This window comes from Lepidochelys olivacea (assembly GCF_965140295.1).
Source record: "Lepidochelys olivacea isolate rLepOli2 genome assembly, chromosome: 12".
NCBI classification, from domain to species: domain Eukaryota; kingdom Metazoa; phylum Chordata; order Testudines; family Cheloniidae; genus Lepidochelys; species Lepidochelys olivacea.
The window spans coordinates 30270646-30295326 of record NC_140422.1 but is presented as its reverse complement, the minus strand read 5'-3'; the positions used below and the strand labels follow the sequence as shown (position 1 = coordinate 30295326).

The 24681-nt window shown below is 41.0% G+C and overlaps 2 protein-coding genes across 5 annotated transcripts in view; both read right to left on the bottom strand.

Moving 5' to 3' along the window:
- WWOX (WW domain containing oxidoreductase) overlaps nucleotides 1–9933 on the bottom strand; it is a 689035-nt gene extending 679102 nt beyond the window's left edge. For 2 of the 3 annotated variants that reach the window (XM_084644382.1, XM_084644381.1), the window contains exons 1-4: nucleotides 9738–9914; nucleotides 5867–5931; nucleotides 4105–4162; nucleotides 963–1141 (exon numbers count right to left, since the gene is read on the bottom strand). In XM_084644382.1, the coding sequence (XP_084500508.1) occupies nucleotides 963–1141; nucleotides 4105–4162; nucleotides 5867–5931; nucleotides 9738–9844 (409 nt within the window). In that variant the 5' untranslated portion in view covers nucleotides 9845–9914. Of the gene's footprint in view, nucleotides 1–962; nucleotides 1142–4104; nucleotides 4163–5866; nucleotides 5932–9737 lie in introns of all 3 variants that reach the window. The other variant, XM_084644383.1, reaches the window with a different exon arrangement.
- Nucleotides 9934–18439: 8506 nt separating this feature from the next.
- The window catches only part of LOC311528888 (uncharacterized protein), a 33501-nt gene continuing 27259 nt past the window's right edge, over nucleotides 18440–24681 (bottom strand). For both annotated transcript variants that reach the window (XM_084644379.1, XM_084644380.1), the window contains 2 exons: nucleotides 21469–21682; nucleotides 18440–19400 (listed from right to left, as the gene is read on the bottom strand). In XM_084644379.1, coding sequence (XP_084500505.1) covers nucleotides 19222–19400; nucleotides 21469–21682 — 393 coding nt within the window. In that variant the 3' untranslated portion in view covers nucleotides 18440–19221. The remainder of the gene's footprint in view (nucleotides 19401–21468; nucleotides 21683–24681) is intronic.

The window sequence follows — 24681 nt, the reverse complement described above, 5'->3', positions numbered from 1 at the left end:
TACATAAATTTAAAGTTATTCAGTCAACGATATAAAATCTCCCCAAAACAGGTTTAACCAAGACACGTGCTGACAATAAGAAAAGTTTAGAGCCTGTTGTAGCCTGAAAATACTATTTCAGAGAATGTTCCCTTTCAAATGATTTTAGGATGAACTGCACCAAGGAAATTCAGACTGACACTTGGTCCAAAAATCCTTTCATTGTTCAAGAGAGTTGCAAGCTGGCCATGGGTCCCCAGGGTGCAATCTTTGAAATATTTTTTTGATTTAATCTGCTTCTGTTTTAAGAATAACTATAACCTTGCATAAGGATATTTCCACTGCAGTTGTGATGGTTCTACAACTCTAAATGTAGACCACAAAAAAGGACGAACAGCAATTTAAATTTTAAATAAAACTTTGGAGGGCTCAGTGGATTATCTACACTGGCCTGAGAGAGAATCAAGTTTAATACCTAGTCCCCATCTAACTGGGTCTCAGCAACTTCGGCTCCTCCAAAAAAATTAAACAGAAGAGAGATCCTGTACAATTTACTTTTACTACAAATCACAGTGGCAACGACTCAAACCAAGGTAGTGGCTAGGGGAGGGGGAGAAATGACTGAGGAGTATGGGATCCCCTTCTGAGAGAAAACTAATTAAGCGCTTCTTAAACTTCCATCAAAAATTATTATTGGCAAAAAAACCTGATTGGTAATTTAAAAAAAATACCTTAACTATACACTATCTACACCTATTCCAATGCCACCACACAACAAACTACTGTAGAAGATGACTGATCAGGATGATATGGGGGAACTAATTCTCCAAGCAACTTAATCTTAATAATAACGGATGTGAATTCAATCCAGAATTAAAGGGTGAACGTACATTTTTAAATATACCGAACCAATGTTAGGTCAAAACTACTTGCAAGTAGATGAAACATAATATTTTATTCACTTAAGTCTCACAATGACCTACCTATTCCTGAATTCGCTCCAGTGATTATAACCACTTTTTCACTCAGATCACGACCCTGAAGGATTTCCATTGCAGTACTGTTTCCATCATATCTCTGTCTAGTAGTAGACTTCATTGGATTATCTTCAACAGTAAATGCCAGTCTGGGATCAAGGTATGTAGTCCTTTTGTTTATATGGCTGTAAAAAAATCAAAAACAAGATTTCAAACAATTTTTGTTTCTTCGATGCCATGCAGTAACGTTGCAAGCACTAGGGAAACACTGAAGTGTTGCCAAAAGCAGGTCTTATTAATACCAAGAATGTTACTAAGAGAACATGTGACTTGTTCTCTCCTTTTTAACTTCAGTCAAGACCTTTACAAGTTATGGCTTGTCTACACTTGAAACACTGCTGCAGCTCTGCTGCAATAGTGTTCAGCATAGACACTACTGCCACAAAACAGGAACGATTCTTGCATCACCTTAAGTAATCCAGCTCCCCAAGAGGCAGAAAAGGATTCCTAACATCACGTTTGCTTTTTTGACTGCCACTGCACACTGCGTGGATGTCTCCAGAGAACACTCCACGATGACTCCAAGATCTTTCTCCTGATTAGTTGTAGCTAAATTAGCCCCCATCATATTGTATGTGTAGTTGGGGTTATTTTTTCCAATGTGCATTACTTTACATTTATCAACATTAAATTTTATCTGCCATTTTGTTCCCCAATCACTTAGTTTTGTGAGATCTTTTTGAAGTTCTTCACAGTCTGCTTTGGTCTTAAGTATCTTGAGCAGTTTAGTATCATCTGCAAACTTTGCCACCTCACTGTTTACCCCTTTCTCCAGATCATTTATGAATAAGTTGAATAGGACTGGTCCTAGGACTGATCCTTGGGGAACACCACTAGTTACCCCTCTCCATTCTGAAAATTTACCATTTATTAACCAGTTCTCAATCCATGAAAGGATCTTCCCTCTTATCCCATGACAACTTAATTTACATAAGACCCTTTGGCGAGGGACCTTGTCAAAGGCTTTCTGGAAATCTAAGTACACTATGTCCACTGGATCCCCCTTCTCCACATGTTTGTTGACCCCCTCAAAGAACTCTAATAGATTAGTAAGACACGATCTCCCTTTACAGAAACCATGTTGACTTTCGCACAAAAAATTATGTTCCTCTATGTGTCTGACAATTAATGAAAACTTTGCCAATGCTTCAAAGGACTATACCTCTGGACTCAAACTGTAGCAGCACCCACCAGCACTCCCCAGCCAAATAAGCTGGAGGAGGAAAAGAAGCAGCAACTTCATTCTTGGTCAGAGCCTTTCCTTGAGCCAAGTGAAATTCAGAATTTCTGTCCCAAAGAAATTCCAGCATTTCAACTGAAATGTCCACATTTTTCCCCCAAAAAGAGAAATTCCCACAACAATTTTAATTCAGAAGAGATTAAATGTTTCATTTTGACATTTTTAATGGAAACATTTCAACATTCCTGAAATTGAAGTGAACAAAAATGTTTCATTTTGAGTCACTTTAACATTAAACTGCATTTTCCTATTGTAACGCTTTGACTCTTGAGAGTTGCATTTCAGAAGCCTGAGGCCCCCATTCTCCCCTCTGTGCCAGGCTCCCTAGCCAGGCCACATTCCCATGGTGAATCAAGCAGAACTTGGTCAGAAGGAAATCTACATTGGATTCTGGAATATGCAGTCCTCCAGGGAGCTGAGCTGAGCTCAGCCCAGCCCAGCCCAGCGCACAAGAGAGACCGGGGCTTGAACTATTACTCCCAGAAAGCAATCTGCTGAAAGAGAAATGCAATTTGATGTTTTATTTAACTGATTCAGAATTCAGTTCAAAAAAAATCTTCAACAAAAAGTATTCTATTTTGGGTTGAACTGACCCTAAATGAAATACTTCATTTAGATTTCCCTCCCCAATGGAAAAAAATGAAAGTCTGGCCAAAAAAAAAAAAAGATTGTCCCCACCAACTCCATGGAAAATTTCTGGTTTTGCAGTAACTGCATTTTCTGTCAGAAGATCATTCTGACAAAAAAATTCTCAACTCATTCTGATCAATGATCTTCACAACACCTGTGCTCCCCTTGTGTGAGCAGATTCTACAGTTTGGACTGTAAATATTCTTCCCTCTCTACTGATTCATTGTTTACTGAAACAACCTCCCTTCTCCTCTCTATCAATATCTATTCAAAGCCAGACTCAGTATTCCTTATGATCCTTCCTTCCTTTCTTTCCTGTCCCTGCTCCTATGAACTCACCCCTCCTGATGTTGCCCCTTGTTCTATCTCTCTTTCTTCCCCCCCCGCCCATATCTTTTAGATTGTAAGCTCCCCAGGGCAGGAATTGTTCCTTCTGTTTTTCACAGCATCCAACACATTCTGAGCACTACCATATTGTAAAAACAGACCAACCAATCGTGGAAGCTTGGCGGTCCATATAAGCAGAGTCACATATAGAAAGTGTGAAACGGGTTTTGCTTTACAAAAACTGATCCATGTAATTATCTTTTTGAGCTGGGATCACAAAATCAAGTTCCTATTGTATTTCTTAAATTACTTTTCTGGTTAAGAAGAGACAGCCTCACCTACCCACACTTTGAAGAGACAGGAATTTTAGTCTACCAGAGTCACAATTTGTTGTATGAAGAATTCACAATTCTCTCTCTCCTGACTTTACAAGAGAAGATATTAACATATCATTGGGTGTTCTCTTTGGGAACCCTATCTCCATATGGAGTTATCTTTTGAATTACTCCATTATTCCTCAATTCATTTTACCAATAATTTGTTTCTAGATTCTTTCCACCTTTTGTTTAGCTAGGAGAAGATGCTGGAAATCTATTGATAATTAATTAAATATCACGATTATTCTGTTATAGAATTAAGTTTAAGTCACTCTCAATTCTGCACTGCAAGTTTATACTTGTGTTTACGTGAAACAATTTACTAACATGGTGTGTGGGGGAGGAGGGGGAGATTTATTACATGCCTAAAAGTTTAAATATTAAGTTTTTGCTTACTGGTTTCTGTGTATTTAACTCAAAGAATCATAGCATTGCAACTCACTAGAGTGGTCCAAATCTCATATGGGTCATCAGCCCTCCTATTCATTCATGATCTACATTTTCAAGTACTTACTCCACAAAGTAGACTTGTCCATTTTCATCTGTTTCTTGCTCCCACCCATATGGCAGATCTAGAATACAGAAAATATATCTCAAAGCATTTTCTACAGGAAGTTTGAACTTCTGGCATTGCTGAATGTGGAAAATATATACAAGCATTTCCATCCCTAATACTCCTACCAGCTTGACTTGAATACTGAAGCTAAGTTTAAAAACAAGAACTGCTCACAAACCATCAAAACAAAGGAAAGGTTCTCAGATGAAAGGTATAATATGCAGGAGATCTAGAATAAACAATATAATGTGGCATGTGGTAATTACTAACAAGGATACGGAGATGTTTGCAGTAGGCTAGTAGTCCTTTCACAAATGACTTTTCTTGCAGGACAAACCCACAGGGTTTGATCCTGCCTTATAATATGTCGCACATGTCCCATGCATCTTGGGCAGAGCTGGTGTGAATGCATGATCAAGTATAGCAGCTATCAAAATACTGGATTCTGCAATATTGTATATAATGCACATTACATATCAGAACATGGGAATAAGCCCCAGTGTGTGGCAGACAATACTATTATAGGGGTATGATATGTTAAAAGGAAAGAAATGATAAAAAGTATAACAGAATATTTTCCTAAAAATGTTTAAATCAAGGAATTTTGCTGCTATTTCAAAGAAGCTAAACTTGGCTGAAAATATTACCTGTAATTCATCAGGGTGGTGGTTCAAATATACTGGAAAACATTCTAACATGAGGTATGTGCACATTATTGACAATGTATGAAACATGAGACATAGGCAGCACATGAACAACCTATCCCTTTCTTTAATGGCTTTAAATATTTTACTGACACAATAAAAGATAAAATAAAAAAATTCAAATTTAGTGATGGAGTCCCACCTTGGCATGCCTATGTATAATGCTCTTATCCTCCCGCCCCAACCAAAAAGTTACTAATATCCCTTTAACATTAATCTACTGAAAATGTTAATATCATACATCATCTAGTCTTAATGCAGGACTGTTTTTCTGTATGTATAACATTGCCTCCTTTAAAATGCACTGTTTTTATTTATCCTCCACGTTTATTGAAGCTTTCTCCAACCAACAATCTTTTTGGTAAGCAAGATGAGATCATGCTAGTAAACGAGATTTTATTCTCTCCAGTGCTGGAGCTCGGCTCACCGCAAGGGAAGGGAGGTGTCAGGGAGCCAGTTTGGGTTCCCTAATTCTCAGAGCACTCTCACCTGAGCCACTAACATAAGATCCTTAAATGGGCATTTTCCCAGTAGCAGATTACTGTGGTGGTCTAAAGTTCTGCCATGCTCTCTTCCTGCCTACTCCTTCCTTGACACATACCTAGCTCAGGTGTGTGGGACATGGAACAGTGAGGCACTGGCAGGGAATTCCCCTACACAAGTGGAATTCTCTGCTGGCATTTACAGCCGAAATAAGAACCCTTTGTGTCACCCAAGTGGTGGAAAGGGGTCGTAACACAATTTACGAATCTTGCCATGAGCCTCTGCGTCCATTACAAGGACAGTAAACAGAAGACCTTTGCACTTCTGCCTATTCTTTGCCTTTATGTAGAAATAAAGTCATGCAAACTAACCCCCTGACAAACATGTTGGGCTTTGGTGAATCAACGGGGCTTTACTTATATAAAATAGCTGACAAGACTCGGGCCAAACACAGCACAAATTGGCCATCTAGATCCTCCATCCATTCTGATCATTACTTGTAACTTACTGCGTTACAAAAGCGCAACACAAACCTCCTGCAATGCGTTTTCTCTTTCCAGATTTAGGATGCTCCCACTGGGTTTTCTCTTCAAGATGACTGTTTAAAAAAAAATAATTAAAAGGACAATTAAACAGAAGCTTAAAGATACATTTCTATCATTTACCCTCAATATAATATATCACCATAGCAGTGTTCCTGCTGCATTCCGATTACATCTTTCTGTGGTATAAACCTCTTGAGGAAAGAAATATATTCCCCCTACTTATTAATAATATCTCCTCCCTATTTAAAAGAAGTTTCATGAGTGCTGCCTTAGGTAACTAGATTCTATGGTGCCAGGATTTTGAGAAAAACCTAGTCACACAGAACAGAAGCCACTACAATTCAAACACAAGTTTGGATCCAAGTCTCATTTCTCAGGCTGGCAGGGAGCAAACAATCCCTCTGGATGATTAAAGAGCAACATTAATAGATTGCATACAAAAGGCCATTGGCTTTAAGGGGAAAGATCATGAAACATGTAACCATGAACCAGGATTTCAATGGGAATACATTATAGAAAAGTTTGAAGTCACAAAAATCCCTTTCAAAGTTTTGCCCAAGTTATTTCCATAAATAAGATGTGGCGTAAAAGAATTGGAACTTCCACCTTAGCAAGTGGAAGTCTTAGCAAGTCTTAAAAGAAATTTACCAGTGAGCCCAAAGGGAGAAACAGTACTTAATTATAGGCCAGCAAATCACTGATTTATTCATTAATTGGTTCATTTAATAAGGCAGATCATGACATCATCTCCCATCTAGAGCTATTATTCACCTGAAAAATATTCATTTGAACAGATCTAACCATACCACATAGCTTTCTACACTTCGGCTCGGGTAAACAAGCAGTATAAACAAATTAAAGAATATAGATTATAGACCCATGCTTACAACACCAGCCTGTTATTGAATCAGAATCTCTTCATCTAAAAGAGAAAGTACATTTCTAGCCCCCACATCTGGGCAGAAAAGCTTGAAAGCATGCCCCAAGAACAATTGCTGCAGTGGTGTCTGCCCAAGTCTGCAGGCAGCTAGAAACAACGGCTCTGTAAGACATGACTTGACCTGCATCTCAGTGAGGTGTTAACCCATTGTTCTGGGGGCTCTGCAAACACCACCTGAGCAGAAGAAAAGAGTAGGATGGACTAGACATGTTTACCTAAAATGAAACACTCCAGCAGCTGGATTAATACTGATACTTGTGCATCTCAGTGGGAAAGAAGAAAGAGGATACTTTCTAAAACCACAGGAGAAAAAAGGGGCCCCATTCCACTGCTCCTCACTCTCTACCAGTGTGTGTGCATACTAGAAATATTGAAAATGTGATCGCATTCCTACAAAAATCAAGGATAGGATCAACATAATTTCTGACACCCATGTATGCAGAGGAATAATATTAGTTTACAATGCATACTGGTAAGTTACTAAAATATTTCATCAAAACACATGCAGTATAAGTTAGATATTTTTGGTAAAGGGAAAAAATACAGGTATATGTTAAAGCCACTGTCAGTGAAGTAAACGGATAGGAAGAACTGGGAATAAATAAGGCCCTGAGCATGCAAGGAGAACTGTGAGGATGCAGAGCCTTTAGACCTTACTTCCTATACATGGGAAGTGTAATGTTTAATTAGGAAGTTAACAGATTATTTAAAACAAAAACAAAAACATTGCCATATAAATATCAGAGACCAAATTATAATCATTACAAATCAAACATTTTCTTTAAAAAAAATCAGCTATATTTGCATGTATTGGGTCAGATTTTCAGCTGGTGTAAATATGCACAGCTCCAATAACTTAAATGGAGCTAACCCAACAGCAGCTAACAGTCTGACCCACTAAGTGAATTCTTTTGCATAAGGTACTTCTCCGGTGGTTTAGTACATTGTTTTAATTACTGAGAAAAAATAGGTTTCAGAGTAGAAAGAACAGGAGTACTTGTGGCACCTTAGAGACTAACAAATTTATTTGAGCATAAGCTTTTGTGAGCTACAGCTCACTTCATCGATGCATCCGATGAAGTGGGCTGTAGCTCACTAAAGTTTATGTTCAAATAAATTGGTTAGTCTCTAGGGTGCCACAAGTACTCCTGTTCTTTTTGAAAAAAAATAGTGTGTGTGTATTATACACAAACACACAGGCCAGATCTATACTAGGAGTGCTTTGCCAGTATAGCCACCAGTATCCTACACCAGAAAAGCACTCCCCCACAGCTTATACCAGCAAAACTGTACTTAGGCTTGGTATAGCGAAATACAGCCCCCAAAGAGAAATAAGCTATGCCAGCAAAAGTGAAGTTTTGTCACGCTACACTAGGGGCTTTTGCCAGCACACTTATGTCTGACAAAGATCACATGCATAAGATCTTACTTAAAGACATGCTAGTAATGATTACCAAAAGTTGGGCTCACTGAAGTCAGTGGGAATAAAGGAACACTTAAAATCTAGACTGAATAATTTAGTTTGTGGAGAAGAATTACTTTTTTTATACTCCTCTCATGCTGGACAAGCTAGGAAGTGCATTTGGGGTGCAGAAGTAGGGAGAAGAGAAGTCATCTGACAGTACGTAGGAGAAAACACTGCTACTACATGTTTTTCCTTCCACAAAGGGAGATCATGCTAGCCTTATAACTGGAGGCATCATTCAGACTTCAATACAGATTGACTCCACAGCCAATCCAGTTAAGGGAGCTTTAATAGAAAAGCAGGGAAATTCTTCTCACAAGTCAGCCCTGTAGTGCATCCTCTCTTGCCAAATGCCCAGAATATGGCAATGTCTAGGCTTAACATTTTCATAATGGCACAGGGTGGCAGCTATGGGCCAATGAATCATCCGACCAAAACTCTGGCAAACCTCAACATCCTGACTGAGCTACACCCCTGTTTATCACTTTCAATAGCTACACATAGGCAGATTATTATAACACCTGTTTCTCTTCTCCTCCCGTACCAGACAAAATTGAGAGCACCATGATGCTTTAAGTAAGACACTATTGCTCTCACATATGTACACAAATATCCCAAAATATATGAAAGTTATATCCTCCACCCAAAAAATATACAGCAATATTGCCCCCAAACACAACCAACTCCCACTGGAGTTTTATCCCTTTTACGCAGAGCTGCATCATTAACCACTTACCCAGAAATGACAGCTCCACCTATGTGTACTTAGTATTGTACTTATGCATCCCCACATATAAAGCAGCATATATCCCATTCCCCCTATCCCGGTCTCCCCTGATGCGTAGGGCATTCCTGCCCCCTTCCCTTCTCTGTATCCAAGGTGTTTATTTGTCATCCCCCTGCCCATTACGGTAGTACCTTACTGCACTTCACACATATTAGTAGATCTAACATCACAACACCCCATTTGGTAAGTATCAGATTGGGAAACTGACATGCACTGAAACAGGTGACTTAATTAAGTCCTGTTCTCATGACCCTCCCTCCCATATAGAGCTCTGTCACCCTCTCTACCCCTCCCCCAAGTTTACACTAGTGTCATTCTGTGTAGGGAAGCAGCAGCTCTCTGCCCCCGCCCACACCTAGGAGAGACAGCAAGGACAGATACAGAAGGCAGCTACTGTGCCCCGCGCAGGAAGGGCAGCAAGGACGGGCTGGGAAGGGGTAAGAGCCATGCCCCCCACCCATCCCCGGGGCGGGAGGGGGAGGGGCGGGGGCAGCTCCGTGCCCCCCACCCATCCCCGGGGCGGGAGGGGGAGGGGCGGGGGCAGCTCCGTGCCCCCCACCCATCCCCGGGGCGGGAGGGGCGGGGGCAGCTCCGTGCCCCCCACCCATCCCCGGGGCGGGAGAGAAGTAGGGTCAGCAGGGTCCCGGCGCGGCGGGTGCCCTCTTACTTAGCGTAGTAAACCCAGCCGTCCTTGGTGGTCCGCTCCTCCCAGCCGGGAGGCAGCTCCTCCTCGCTGTCCGTGTCCTCCAGCCCCGCGTACTTCAGAGCAGCCATTGGGCCGAAGGGCTCCAGCCAGCCCCAGAGCAACCGCCACCGGCCCGTTCCCCTCGCGGCTCCGCCCCTTCCGGTGAGCTCCGCCAATCGCGTGGTGAGGGGAGCCCAGTGCCCCCCTGGGAAATGTAGTCCGGACAAGAGGGGCGCGCCAGTCGCCGCCGGACAGGTGCAGCGTGTGCGGCGGGCGCAGGGAGCCCGACTCCTGCGAATAGAGACGCTCCCCGTTGCTGTCCCAGCGGGCGTCCTGCGGTTCTCAGCCTACCTCCCCCTGGCGCTGTGGCTGGGTTCGGAGTCTGCCCGAGGGCGGGTGCAGCTCTCAGGCTGGTACCTCCAGGGCGGCTCGGCGTTTGTCCGAAAGGGCGAGCTCATGCTGGAATCGTGATGGCGCCTGAGACTCTCCGCCTTCATTATTGAAAGAGCAGTTGTCTACGCTCCTGGGTGCGGAGAAAAGCGTGAAGTAAGTGGAGCCTAAAGGTTAAGTTTCAGAGTAGCAGCCCTGTTAGTCTGTATTTGTAAAAAGAAAAGGAGGACTTGTGGCACCTTCCAGACCAACAAATTTATGTAAGCATAAGCTTTCGGGAGCTACAGCTCACTTCATCGGATGCTCAAATAAATTTTAGTCTCTAAGGTGCTACAAGTACTCCTTTTCTTTTTCCTAAAGGTTAAAAAACCCAAAAGCAAAAAAATCAATTGCAGCACTTAAAAAAATCCTGCTTTTAAGTCAGTTTTATCCTTTAGGGGATTCTAGTTGTTTGTACATTGGTGGTTGGCACGATTGGAGAAGACCAAGACCCACTGTATTAAATCATCAAACAAGATGGTTTCTAAATTGCCCCTGTTGGCAGCTGATCATTTTTCATTGCTTTTCTCTGAATACATCTGCAATAAATATAAAGGGAAGGGTAAGCACCTTTTAAATCCCTCCTGGCCAGAGGAAAAACCCTTTCACCTGTAAAGGGTTAAGAAGCTAAAACAACTTTGCTGGTACCTGACCAAAATGACCAATGAGGAGGCAAGATACTTTCAAAGCTGGAGGGGGGGGGGAACAAAGGGTCCTCTCGGTCTGTGTGATGTTTTTGCCAGGACCAGAGCAGGAATGCAGGTCAGAACTCCTGTAAAAGGTTAATAAGCAATCTAGTTGAATATGCATTAGATTCTGTTTTGTTTAAATGGCTGACAAAGTAAACTGTGCTGAATGGAATGTGTATTCCTGGTTTTGTGTCTTTTTGTAACTTAAGGTTTTGCCTAGAGGGATTCTCTATGTTTTGAATCGGATTACCCTGTAAGCTATTTACCATCCTGATTTTACAGAGGTGATTCTTTTACTTTAATTAAAATTCTTCTTTTAAGAACCTGATTGCTTTTTCATTGTTTTTAAGATCGAAGGGTTTGGTTCTGTGTTCACCTATGCAAATTGGTGAGGATTTTTATCAAGCCTTCCCCAGAAAAGGGGGTGTAGGGCTGGGGGGGATTTTGGGGAGGAAAGATGTTTCCAAGTGGGCTCTTTCCCTATTCTTTGTGTAACACTTTGGTGGTGGCAGCTTTTAACCTAAGCTGGTAAGAATAAGCTTAGGGGGTCTTTCATGCAGGTCCCCACATCTGTACCCTAGAGTTCAGAGTGGGGAAGGAACCTTGACAACATATATGAGGATCACTGAGCTTGCTAACTTTTGTACACTAGCGGGTGCCCCAGATTTACCCTACCTGATGATTTATTTAATCCCTTTTTGGTTCGAAGGAAAAATCACAAAAGTTTTAGGAAAAAACTAAAAAAAGCCCTTTTTAGTTTCTCTGGCTGTGAACATTGCATTACTTTTCCCTTACTGGGCTAGAAATACAACACTTGTCATTTCCTCAGAGAAAAGAACTGCATCCAAAATGACACTTGGATAAGTCTCAGCCTTTGCCTTCACTTTACTGGCACTTAGGAGCACTCAGCATGGCCACTGCATGGCCCATTTCCCAAGACTGGGCAGCAGGATGACTGTAGTGATGTATGGCTATTTGCTGATGATGACTATGGTGCCCCTTTGTATTAATTCTCCAGCCAGTCATTCATCTTTGAATCATGGAGAGTAAAATCATGACAATGTGGTCATGGTCTAGTGATCACTGTAGAAGCCACCTACTAGCTGAGGGTAAACACATCCAAGCAACATGCTTATATCGGAAGTGACCAAGAGACACAATAACTTGTCAGGGGCTCAAGTTATTAGACCACAGTAGTGATACTGTTAGTTGGTACCACCCCATAGTTACTGCTTGTTGTTAGACAAGAAAAAGTCTCTATATTTCTTTCTCTGGGATTTTTTAGAATAATACTTTATAATTCTATAGCAGCTTTTATCAGAAACTATCAAAATGCTTAATACTGGTTTATATTAAGTTACACCACACCCATGAGATGTATTATCCCTCACTGGGGTGTTGAGGCACTGAATCACAGCAAGGTTAAGTGACGAGCCTGAGGCCACACAGCAAGTCTGTGGTGGAACTAGGAGTAAAAGTCAGATTCCCAGTCTTGTGCTTTAAACACAAGACCATATCTTTCTTTGTGAAAGCAAAAAATAGGCCTCAGGTGAAAGGAACACCACAAAAAGCAAGTTTCATTATAAAGGAAAATTTAACTTCATTGTGGCAAGAAAATAATCTAAGACAACACAAGCACATGCTTTGCTAAAGGATTCAAACATTTGAGAACTGTATGACCACAGATTATAGCTTGCCAAAACCTCCCTTTGAAGGACTGAAGAACTAGGATATATACCTTACTCATAGCTTAGGTGGTGCTCAGCCTGGTGTGGTGTCAATATACCATAACTTGCTTCCGGGAAAATCCCCTCTCTTCAGTGTCTTCAGACCACCTAAATGAGTAGTCTCCATTGGTCCCTTTTCCATATCTGTAGAATCTGAAATCCTAATAACTATATTGTAATCAGGCCTGCTGCCTGTGAACATTTATAATGGCATGTGTCATCAGTGGGGTTAGAACCCAGGGTTTTGGGCTGGTAAATGCTGATAAGAGTCTGGAGTACTTGGAATATAGGATTTGCCTCCTGTAACAAAGTGAGTGTGTCTGTCTCTATTTGTGTGTATACACGGCTGGGCTGTAAATGTAATTATTGGAGATTTCAGCAGATGGCACTGTAGACAAAGAAATAAAGCTGAATATGCACTATTGGAGCTATACAGTTCACCTGCTCCCCAGTAATTGCATACACATACCTGTCTGCCTGCAAGACTTGAATTATTTCCGGGCCTGCCCTTCCATCACTTTGAAGGTCCCTTTGAGAGGTGACATTGAAGCAGTTTCTCATGTCAATCAGTCAAAAGAGGTGTTGGCTATGGATGGGCCAATTTTCACAGCAGAGAACTTACAGTAGCAGGGCTGGGAGTACTAAAAAGCACGGCAACAACCTCCCTGCTAGGTGCAGGCATCCAAAAGGGAAGGGGCACTTCAGTGACATGCTCACCTCTGACCTGCCAGCCCTGGGAAGTGCCTGCACAAGTGATCTATAATAGAAGAGCGTTCCAGATCAACCTAGTAGCTAAAGAGGTCACTTGTTTCAAGATTGTAGCTCCAAGGTTTGAAATTCATAAAGCTAGTAACTTATTGGTGACTGCTGGCAGAAAGCAGTTAGTTTGAAGGTGTTTTCCCCTCTCCTCACCACCTCCTCCCAACAATCAACAGCTGAAGTTTCATGATGCAAGTTTAATGGGAATATGGAAATGAGTTGTCAGCCAGCCCTCTTCCAAGCATCTAAGATATCCAACCTAAGTATGTATCCTAAGATATACTAGCAGTATGCTAGATTTAAACTCCTAGTAAAGAGTCCTTCAGCGTCAAAGGGTGTCACCGTGCCTCAGTGGGTCACAGCCAGGAATAACAGATTCAGGACAATCTGTTGAGAAATAGGGTGGACCAACCCCACATGGGGGGTTATTCTATCATTAGATTATAGCAAACCAGTTACAAAAGTAAACCAGTGTGATGAGGAAGTCAAAGATGCAGTCGGCTTAGGCATTCCAGCCCTTGTCTCACCATCCAGACAGTGGACTCTATGATGAGTGGTTACTGAAAACCAATTTAATCAAATACAGGGTCCTTCTAATCTCAAGAGATCAGCCACATAGCCAGGTCAACATATAACTTAGATCTTACCTAATAATCACACTGCCAATCTTTTATTAATAAAACTTTAGATTTTAGTTATTAAAAGAAAAGAGTTAATAAATCATATACATACAAATAATTGCAAAGTCTTTATATCAGGTTTGTTGCAGCAATGGAATAAACTGCAGCTTGTAAAATTTCTCTGGTATCTTCCAAAAGATTTTTAGTTGTAAATCCATAGTCCGGAGAATGAGGGCAGCAAAGAGGCAAAATGGAGATCTCAGGCATCTTTTATACCCTTTGCCACATGCCTGGAAATTTACTGGCTCAAACAAAGCTCACAGCCTTTGTTTGTGAAAAGTTACTGACCCAAGATGGAGTCCAGGGCACCTGAGCATATCACATGTCCTTACATGGTGTGATGACTCACCCATATTCTTGCTGAGACAGCCTCTTCCTATGGATATCTGAAGAGTTGATTCTTCTTAATGGCCCATCAAGCTTGAACAGGTTTCAGAGTAGCAGCCCTGTTCGTCTGTATCCGCAAAAAGAAAAGGAGGACTTGTGGCACCTTAGAGACTAACAAATTTATTTGAGCATAAGCTTTCGTGAGCTACAGCTCACTTCATCTTATGCTCAAATAAATTTGTTAGTCTCTAAGGTGCCACAAATCCTCCTTTTCTTCAAGCTTGAATAGTTATTCACAATGGGCTGGCGAGACGAGGTGTTACCCCAGGAACAAACACATTTGAGATACAGATACAGAACCAATATTCATAACATTAGATACAGTGATGCATGAATTTAACCAGAATAATCATACTTGATAGACTAACTTTCGTTGAAACCTTTCATTCTACATTTTGTAAAAAATGTCCTGCAATTGTAAAACAGTGGTAGCAACAATGATACAAATGGACATTTTCAATTAGACAGTATCACAACGGATTATATTAAAGTATGTGTATAAATACACTTCAGATCACACACAGAATGACAGCAAGTTTAAAAGTAGACGTGTGTATATGTACACATGCACTGTAAATAACCACTATCTTTCATGTGACATGTTCAGTATGAAAGATAAAATACAAAGAGTTTTGTCTTAAAATCCCTGCCCTCGTGTCCATATGAGATACCTTTATGGCATCCCTCAGGGTTTACAGTGTTTTCTGTGAAATATCCATGTATCCAATATTACTGCTTCAGGAGTAGTAATATTTATATTTATCATGGTAAGTTACAAATGCTAACACCCAGCTCTTTCCATAAGTAGAACTCAAAGCACTTTTTAAAGGCAATCAGTATCATTATCCCCCTTTTACAGATGGGTAAACTGAGGCAAACGGGTGAAGGTCCAGATCCTCAAATGGAAGTTAGGCACCTAACTACCTTTGATGATATGGGCTGAAGTGACTTGCTCAAGGTAACCCAGCAGGCTAGAAGCAGAGCCAGGAGAAGACCTGAGTTCCAGTCCAGCTCTCTAGCTACACTCAAAACACACTTTTGAACCACTGCTTCCTACTTTTCACCCAGAAATAACTGCAGGTGAAAAATGATTAACAGTTCACTGTCTAGCTGTCTCATTTATGGGTACAATCAGAAACTTAGAAATGGAAATTCTGCCATTTACACCGACAGTTTATTCTGGGTGCTACTGTTTGCAGGCACAAAACAAGATCAGGCTGGGATTTAAACAAAAATCTTCTGATGATTTTGGGGTGTCATTAGGTTTGCATCCTTTCAGATTTAGTATACTTTAGGTATGTTCTTATCCCAACACTCAGTGACTTAGGGGTGAGTTTTTCTGAAGCACCTAACTCACTTAGGCACATCACAAAATCCCAACCTAAAGCACAGATTCATTTACAACATTCAGTCATCTCAGCATTAGTGAAGATTCAGTGTGTAAACCCATAAGCCCCAAAACACTGAGCTGAGTTACCCTAATAAAGTCCTTCTGTCATCAGTCATCTCCACCCTGTGTACCAAAACTGCATACACACCTGTACTATTTTAGTTTTGAAAATAGTAATAAATAAATATACATATAGCAATGTTTTTTACATCCTCCCTGCCCACACACATCGCAGACAACTACTCTTTAAAATCACCAAGATAATCTCTCTTCTCTTACCTTTGTTTGGACAAGTCACCAAATACAAGTACTTCTTTGCAGGAATTAAAAAACCAACTTTTATGAAACTTCATACGTTTAACCTTCAAGTCCCTCACATTTTATTAAAATGAAAAGCCACGATAATATGGAGCTAGAAAATGTCTAGGTAATCACAATGAAGCAGCCCTTTTAAAAAAAATCCTGAAATTTTGCAGGCCACATATGACTCATCACAAAGTGATACTGTAAGGAAAAAATATGCAAGTTAAATTAAACTACTATGCTTTTTAAAATACACGTCATGCAGCTAAGACAAAAAATGATTAATTTACCACTTCATGGAATAATACTTACCATTAATATAGCACTTTTTCACCCATACGTCTCAAAGCACTTAATAAAGGTGAGTAAATCATTGTTCCCATTTTGCCAAAGAGGAAACAGAGGCATGGAAGTTAAGTGACTTGCCCACAGTCATGCACCTAACCAGCAAGAGATGGGAAGAGAGAACAAGCCTCCTCTGCCTATCCACTTCAGTACATCAATTCTGTGGGGTTTTTTTCCATAAAAAGCATTTACCATATACAATACATTTTAATGCTTTATATTTCTTCACAAAATCAGGTGAATTGTGCATCCAGAAGTGTGGATGTAAACAGAAGTCAAAAAACAAAAACAGAATAATCTGCCTTGATCAGAGAATTAAAGTCCATCTTCTCAAGGAAAAAAAAAGAGATGTGTTCTGTACCTAAATTAATGTAATCCCTCCCAAAATATAGATGGGGTATGAATCAGCAAATCATGTAAATGCTACTGTTATATAATGGGGTATAGAAAGATAATTTAGTCCATAGTACATTATGGTAGATGAATATTGTACTCAATTACAGTATTTATATAGAATGTTCCTCTAAAAGAGTAGAGCATTTCAAAGAAGAAAAATATTTTATGGACCAAATTCTGCTCTAACTCCAATGAAAATCATATTTCTTACTAGAAATGTTTGTTTTCCAAGTTATATACATTTATTGTTTAAATCTTTACAAAGATCTAGATCCATAAAGCCCAGACTTAGGTTGACCTACAAAACTCCTGCTCACTTGGACTATAAAGTCTTTCTCAGTCTCTGGCTCTGGCTCGCTGCATATTTAGTACACAATGAAACAGCTTCAACAGGACTGAAAGCAGCCCACATCAGAATATCCCATAGTCGAGTAATTAGGAAACTCACTTGGGAAATGAGAAACCCCTGTTCAAATCCCTTCTCCATCAGGAAGAGGGGGGAATTGAACGAGGTCTCCCACATCCGAAGTGAGCTCCCTAACTCTGGGCAAAAAGGTAGCCAGGTGGATGAAGAGGCCTCACATATGTTTTGTGCGGAGTGACGCATGTGTCACTCAGGTACCTAAGTATGGACTTGTGGGAGTTATGGGCTATGTGCGCTTAAGATACAGAGTCAGGAACCTCTGGAGTCAGGTGCCTATCTCCCTAAGAGCAGTGAGGCTTAGGAAACTCCCTCTGTTTGGCATCTGATATTGGCTACCTTACCTGGTGTCTTGTCTAGCATGCCAGCTTTTATAGATCCCATTCTTCGGTGCCTGTCTCTCCCCCTGCATGGTATAGGGTGCCTAGGCCCCTATCTCAGGATTTGTAGATTTCAGTGATTTTCAAGGCAGCTAGAAGTTAGGCATTGCAACGCTTAAGTCCATTTATGGATCCAGGCCAAATTATTGAAATTCTTGTTTCAAACTAATTTTTTTAAAATTGTGTGTACACACACACACACTATGAAATATATTTTTGACTTTTTAAATTCTGCCTTGAAACAAGAATGTCAAGAGTTTAGATTTATATTATATATGGTAGAAATACCATAGCAGTTATTTGCCCTTTTGACAAACGCAAGCCTGATACAATAAATAATTTCACCTTAAAACTGTGATTTAATGAAGGTGGGTTTCTGAAAATTGAGGATACATTTAGTGAATATTTAGTTATGTGTACAAGAACCTTCCTAAGATTCCACTGACTGTAGGTTTACACCAGTTTGCCTCTTGCAGTAGTAAGTAGAAATCTCAAATACTTGTTTCCTAATTCAAGTTGATACAGTACACACTGGTTTAACCTTTAAAACAAACCCTTTCTGAGTGGTAAAATGGAAAAGAGATAAAAGGGGGTGGGAGAGAGGGAGAAAAACACCAAACCTCGCCCCAAAATAGGAAGGACCCCCCCCCCAAAAAATATTCAAAACTGAAAGTTTTTTTCTTGAAAATTTCTGTGAACATTTTCAGACAAAAAAGGTTTTCCCTTACAAAACCTATAGAACAAAAATTACATCAAACTGACACCTTTCACCATTTTATTTTCCATTTTTTGACCAGCTCTAACTAGAACCATGACAACAGAATTTACACCTGAAGGAAACAGTTGCAGTCTTTACAATGATGTTTTGGCCACTACTACTTGATTCTCTTAGAGCAGCTGGGAAAACCTACCCTTAAACTGCAAATTCTGACAAGTGGGGGACACACCATCTATCAAGAGAGCAGCAAACCCTTTGCTACCTCATCCACATTTATTCCCCAATCTACCAGTATTACTCCCATCTCATTTGTATTACCCCAGAGTAGGAAATACATACATGAGTCCTCAACCAGACATCTGAGTTTAAGGCATGACTTCAGTGGGGCTCCACGTGGGCCCAAGGATCTGCCCATGTGCATCACATTGCAGAATTGGGGCTTGCACCACTGGAATCAGTGGGAGGTTTTCCAATAATTTCAACAGGAGTTGGACCACAAACTCAGAGGACAAGCTGAGGCCACAATTTTTTTTTTCCCTATTAAGGGCCTGACCCTGCAGCCCGTATCACATGAGCATCCCAGTGAAGTCACTCAGACTACTCCATGGAACAAGGACTGTAGGATCACCAAAAAGAACAACAATTCCCCCATTGTGGGGGAAAAAAGTGACTTTGGATCCTAAAGGGGCCTGCTCAACCTTTTTAAGTTTTAGACAGCTGTGCTGAATTTGAGGTCCTGAATTTTTTTTGCAGTCAGAGTTATGCAGAGTTACCATTCATTTTGTTTGTCCTATAAATAGGCCCAGATCTCTACAGTGCTGCATTGCATTCCTTCCACCTGTTTATTCAAAAACTGTGGTAAATAATCCGTTCTGCTTAAAATCCTCCGACACTTGCTTGGAGTGTTGTATTTTGGCAGACAGTGCTTCAAAGATATCATTCTGATCCACTGCTGTAGCAACCCTGTAAATTAATTCTTCCAAGGATTCCAAGCCTCTCAGTCCAAGATTAACTCCACAGCCTGCCAGAAAGTGGATAAAATAAAAAAGGCATTTAGAAATGGTGATTAAGGTCACAGTGAAATATTTGCCAATTAGCACATGAAGTAGAGTTGTTGATCTCCTTTGCTTTAAGCAATCAAAATCAAGCATCTTATAGGTTTCACCACTAGAAATATTGATTTAAACTTGATTATATATACTCTGTTGGCAACCTTGATCTAGCAAAGTGCTTAAAGTTGAGAAGATATTTAAGTATGTGTTTATGTATTTTACTGGATTGGGACCTGTATTGTCTGCCAGAGACTGGCGGATGGAAGAGATGTCTGTGGCTTCTACTGGGGACAGGGTTGGGGAGCCTGGGGGCTTTCCCTGCCCCATTTGCCAGGCAGCGGCAGCTGGGGGGCTCCCAATTGATGGGGGGCCCAGGCCCAGTAGGGGGGCCAAGTAGCTATTCTGCCACTGCCAATGATATGGCAAAGAGTTTATTTGCCCCTTTGATAGAGGGTATGTCTATTTGTCAGAATTCACAATTTAGAGATATGGTAAATTCTCCGCTGATCTCAAATGATCAACTATCAGCAGCAGTCATACTATATTTATAAAGATACAGATCTTGCCTCCATGATTCATGCCTCAAGATTAGACTACACAGTGCATTGTACATGGGGCTATATTTTAAAGCCACTGGGAAAGGAGTGAAAATTTGTAGTAATATCTGACTCTTGCCCATTTGTAATCATTCACACTTACTTCTATAGCAGAGCTAAAGACAGAGCTAGCTTGTTTGAGGCTACATGTAGGCCATAAAACAAGTTTACTACATCATTGTTTAATTTAATTCCAGTTTAAGATCATTCAATGTTGTTGCAAGATCCATTTAAGCTTTCTAGATCCCTTAGTTTTTATTCAAATTTAGTTGTAGGAATGCTAGGATGTCCAATAAATTAATTTTAGTTTGTATCTTTTGCATACAAAGACAAACAAACAATCTCAAATACTGAGGCTGAACTAGGATTCAAATGGACCTTACTGATAAGTCTGTTTCAATTTTCATATTTCTAACCAGAAGCAATCTTGTACATAGTTTGCATGATCAAGCTGTTAACACAACATACACGGAATCCTGCATGGTTGGAATCGCAGTCATATGGAAAACCAACTGAAGATACAGCTGGATCACTTCTTAACTGATTCTCTGTTGCTCTAGTTGTAACAGACTCCAAGCAGCCGCGTAGCCAGGTGGAGGGAACGGGGAGCGATCCAAAAAAAAAAAAAGGCGGCACCACCCACTGTGGTGCTTTTACTCACCCAGCAGGCCCACACTCGCTCCGGGTGTCTTCGGCAGCACCGCAGGTCCCGCCGCCGAAGACCCAGAGCGAGTGAAGGTCCCGCTGCCGAGGCGCCGAAGACGACCCGGGGCGCCACCAGGTGAGTAAAAGCGCCACAACAGGTGGTGCCTATTGATTTTTTTGGATCTCCCCCCCCCCCCGTTCCCTCAACTGGGGAAAATTTAAAAGGCGCCAAGACATTCCCAAGGCGCCACTTGTGCTCAGTGCGGGAACGGCCGCTGTCCCCATAGCTACACCACAGGTCAAGGCTGGGGAGAAGCAACAGTGATTTTTTTCATAGCTTCCTAGATCAGAAGCCCAGAAGGGACTACTGTGATAATCTAGTCCCCTCTCCTATATATATATCACAGGCTATAAAATTTCCCTGAATTAACTCCTGTTTGAGCATATCTTTTAGAAAGATACCCAATCCTGATTGTAAAACTGCCAGTGATTAGAGAATCCACCCCAACCCTTGGGAAACTGTTCCAATGGTTAATTACCCTCACTATTACCTTGTGGGAAACTATCTGACCTTGATTGGCTTGTTACTTCAGCGAACTGAGATACCGTGTGACTGTTCTAAAGTCCGTATAATTCTACTTATGGTTACCTTCATAGGAGCACCCAGATTGCTCAATCACGGACATTGAATAATACTGGTAAATTGTCTCATTTTGTGTACACAGGATGTTTTTCTCCTTTCTCTCTTCTATTGTGGTGTTATGCCTACAAATCTGTAATGTAAATTCCAACTCACCAGTGTCAAAATTCAGCACTCTGGCGGCTTCTCCTTCCACAGTGACCACTACATTGTCCCCCTCAATGAAGGCTGCTGTAACTCTCCTATGAGAAAGCATGATCTCAAAGAGTCTTCTACTACACTGGACATGATGTAGAGTCAATTCATTCACCCTGGGTTCAATATCCATCTTGTAGGCATTGAAAGATTGGTGGAATATGTTCTTCATTATCTAAATGAAACAGTGACTAGTGAAAGGTAACAATCTTAATTGCAAACCCCACATTTGCGCCAACAAACATCTGTGCATGCATATTAGGCAGTTCTGCATCTACACAGACACACAACGTTGGGTGATCATAGGCTAAGAGAGAGATTAACGTCTTGCACTTGGCAAGCAAAAAGATGGGAGTGAAGAGTGAGCTGAAGAAAATTAGTGATGTCTCTTAGGGCCCCCTCCCTGAATGCAGCAAAAACTTATGCACATGCTTAATTTTACACATGAATAAGGCTACTTCTGGAGGTCAAGGAAGTCACAGAATCAGTGACTTCCAGAGACCTCCCTGACATTCTCTGCTTCAGCCCCAGGGGCACCAGGATTCTGGCGCTGGCAGCCAGCAGGGACCTTGCAGAGTTCCAGGGACAGGCAGCCCTCTGCAAGGTTCCTCAGGGTTCCAACAACGGGTGATAGCCTTGCACAGAGGGAGGGGAACGCCTCCGGTGAACGGCTGGGGGTGTCCCGTTTTCTCTTTGGGAAACATGGTCACCCTGCAGCTCCCAGCTGCCGAGGGCAGAGGGGGAACCTGACAGTTCCCAGCCACCACGGTGGCAGGGGAAAACAGAGTCGCAGCAGCAATAGTCACAGAATTATAGGTTATGGCTTCCATCGATTTTTGTTTATTGCCCAAGACCCGTCCATGACTTTTACTAAAAATAACCATGACAAAATCTTAGCCTTGCACATGAATAGTCCAAATGACTTCAAAAAAGTTAAGAACATGGGGAAGAGTTTGCAGGTTGGGGTCCCCTGAGGTTCCTCAGGGAAGGGACTGCATCATTTTTGCTTCTCTACAACTTTTAGCACAATGGGTTCTGATTAGGCCTTTAGGCACTCTTGTAATAAACATGCAGTAATAATAAACTACTAAAAATGGAACAGGAATGTGATTACCAGCCCCTTTAGAAAGGAGGATGGAATTGAATATTAACTACAAAAATGAAAACAAATGAAGCTTTCACTGTGAAGGCTTTAAAACTGGGGTTAGAGAATTAGTTAATTAGTTAGTTACAGAGAAGAAATCAAGGAGATGGAGCATAAGTAATAAAATCATTACAATTGTTTATGACTATTAATCACAAGCACTCTTTCTTCATCAAAGAGCCATCACTAGCAGCAATCTTCACTCCTGATCAATGCTATCCTTAGTTTCTTTACACTGATAACCATACAAACAACCCCCATATATGACACTGCTCTTTTACTTCTAAGATCTAAATGTGTCTCTTAAAAGAAAGCAAAATGCTGTGTTCAAAGAATGTTCTATGTCCTATGTTCAAACAATGATTTGATTTGGGCTTGCTTGTTTAAACCATTTGCTATGTAAGGAATTGGATATCAGAAGAAGCTTTGCTTACTTTTTGCAAATATCGGATGTTAAATCCAGGTTCCCACAGGTTGCATGGCAATATATGGTTATTACTAAAATGAGTGTGGGTGCGGGGAAATCCAGGAAATCTCGTGATATGGAATAATATCACTGCACTTTCCCCTGAAACTGAATTATCTTCAGTTACGTGTACACACTTGAATCAAAAGAATCAATTCACTTGTAAGAGGCTTTTTCCCCCCCACCCCAACCTCCAACACACACAAACGGGTGATCATCAGCTGGCTTTTCTAAACAAACCAATTTCTTAGCACAAAAATTATGACTCAGGAAAAAATGAATAGCAAGAAAATAGGCCATAATTTTATAAGCAAAATGAAGCCATGACTAGAACACAAAAGGCAAGGAAGCTACAGAACTGTTGTTGTTGACTACAGGGGGGAAAAAAAGGAATACTAACACCAGAAAATCGCATCACAATGCTTAACACTTACATAGCACTTTCCATCAATAGCTGGGCCTGATCCTTTATCAGTAATACCAACACTAGTTGTGTCATGGATTTCAGTAGGAGCAGGGTAAGTCCCAACCCTATAAACCCTTATTCATGTAAAGTAACCCTTGTTCATATTAATAGTTCCATTGAAGTCAATGAGACACTACTCCCATAAGTAAACCTTACTTATGTTTGTCAAAGTTGAAGGGTGCAGCCCTAACCAATCCTAACACCACTCCTATAGAATACAAGTCATGGGTGTGCTTCAGCAAAGCACTTAATGTGCTTAAGTTCCTTTCAAGTCTGTTAAAGCATGTGCTCAAGTGATTTGGTTCAAGGCCATGAATCCCATTTTGCGACAGCTGAGATGCTGGGATTAAGTGACATGGCCAAGGCTATGCAGCAAGTCCACAGCAGAGTTGATAATATAACTCCAGAGTTCCTGGCTCTAAATCAGCCAGTCAGCACTCAGTTTCCCTCAAGTTCTGAATCACACTTGTTTTGCTAAGCAGCTGTCAGAATGATAGGGATTCTTTATGGCTAGGGAGATGGTCCTTTTTTCTATTGGATAGAAATGTCTATAGTTTGCTCACAGAACTGGCAAAACCATAGAGAAAATTTATATTTTTAGTGGATTTCTGTAAAATGAAAGGAATTGGCCATTTCAGCTGATATTTTTACTAATAAAAGTCCCAGTCCTGTCTCCTCCACCAAGAAATATAGCTGATTTTCCATGTAATGGGGGGAAAAGACTGCTAACTTTTCTCTTTGGGCTTCACCTCAACTTTAGGTTCTATCTTGTTTTTGGGGGTTTATTGATTTCCTAATGGATTATTGTTCCAGCTAGTGTGTAGCAGTGAAGTATATCAACCTGTTAGAGTGCCTGATGTTTCTTGAAGCTGCATTTTTGCATAGTTATTTAGTAACTTCAAACTCACTCACTTGCCGTGGGAAACCAGACATCCCTTCCCCCCTCTTGAACCTCATGATTCTTCCCTTTTCTTTCTTCTGTTATTCAGCCTGGCTATAAAGAGTCAACTACCTTATTGTCCGACTTAACTGTGGTCCCTTCACAAAGGATATATCCACACTGGAAAAAACAACCACCAACCTCCAGTAGTGAATCTC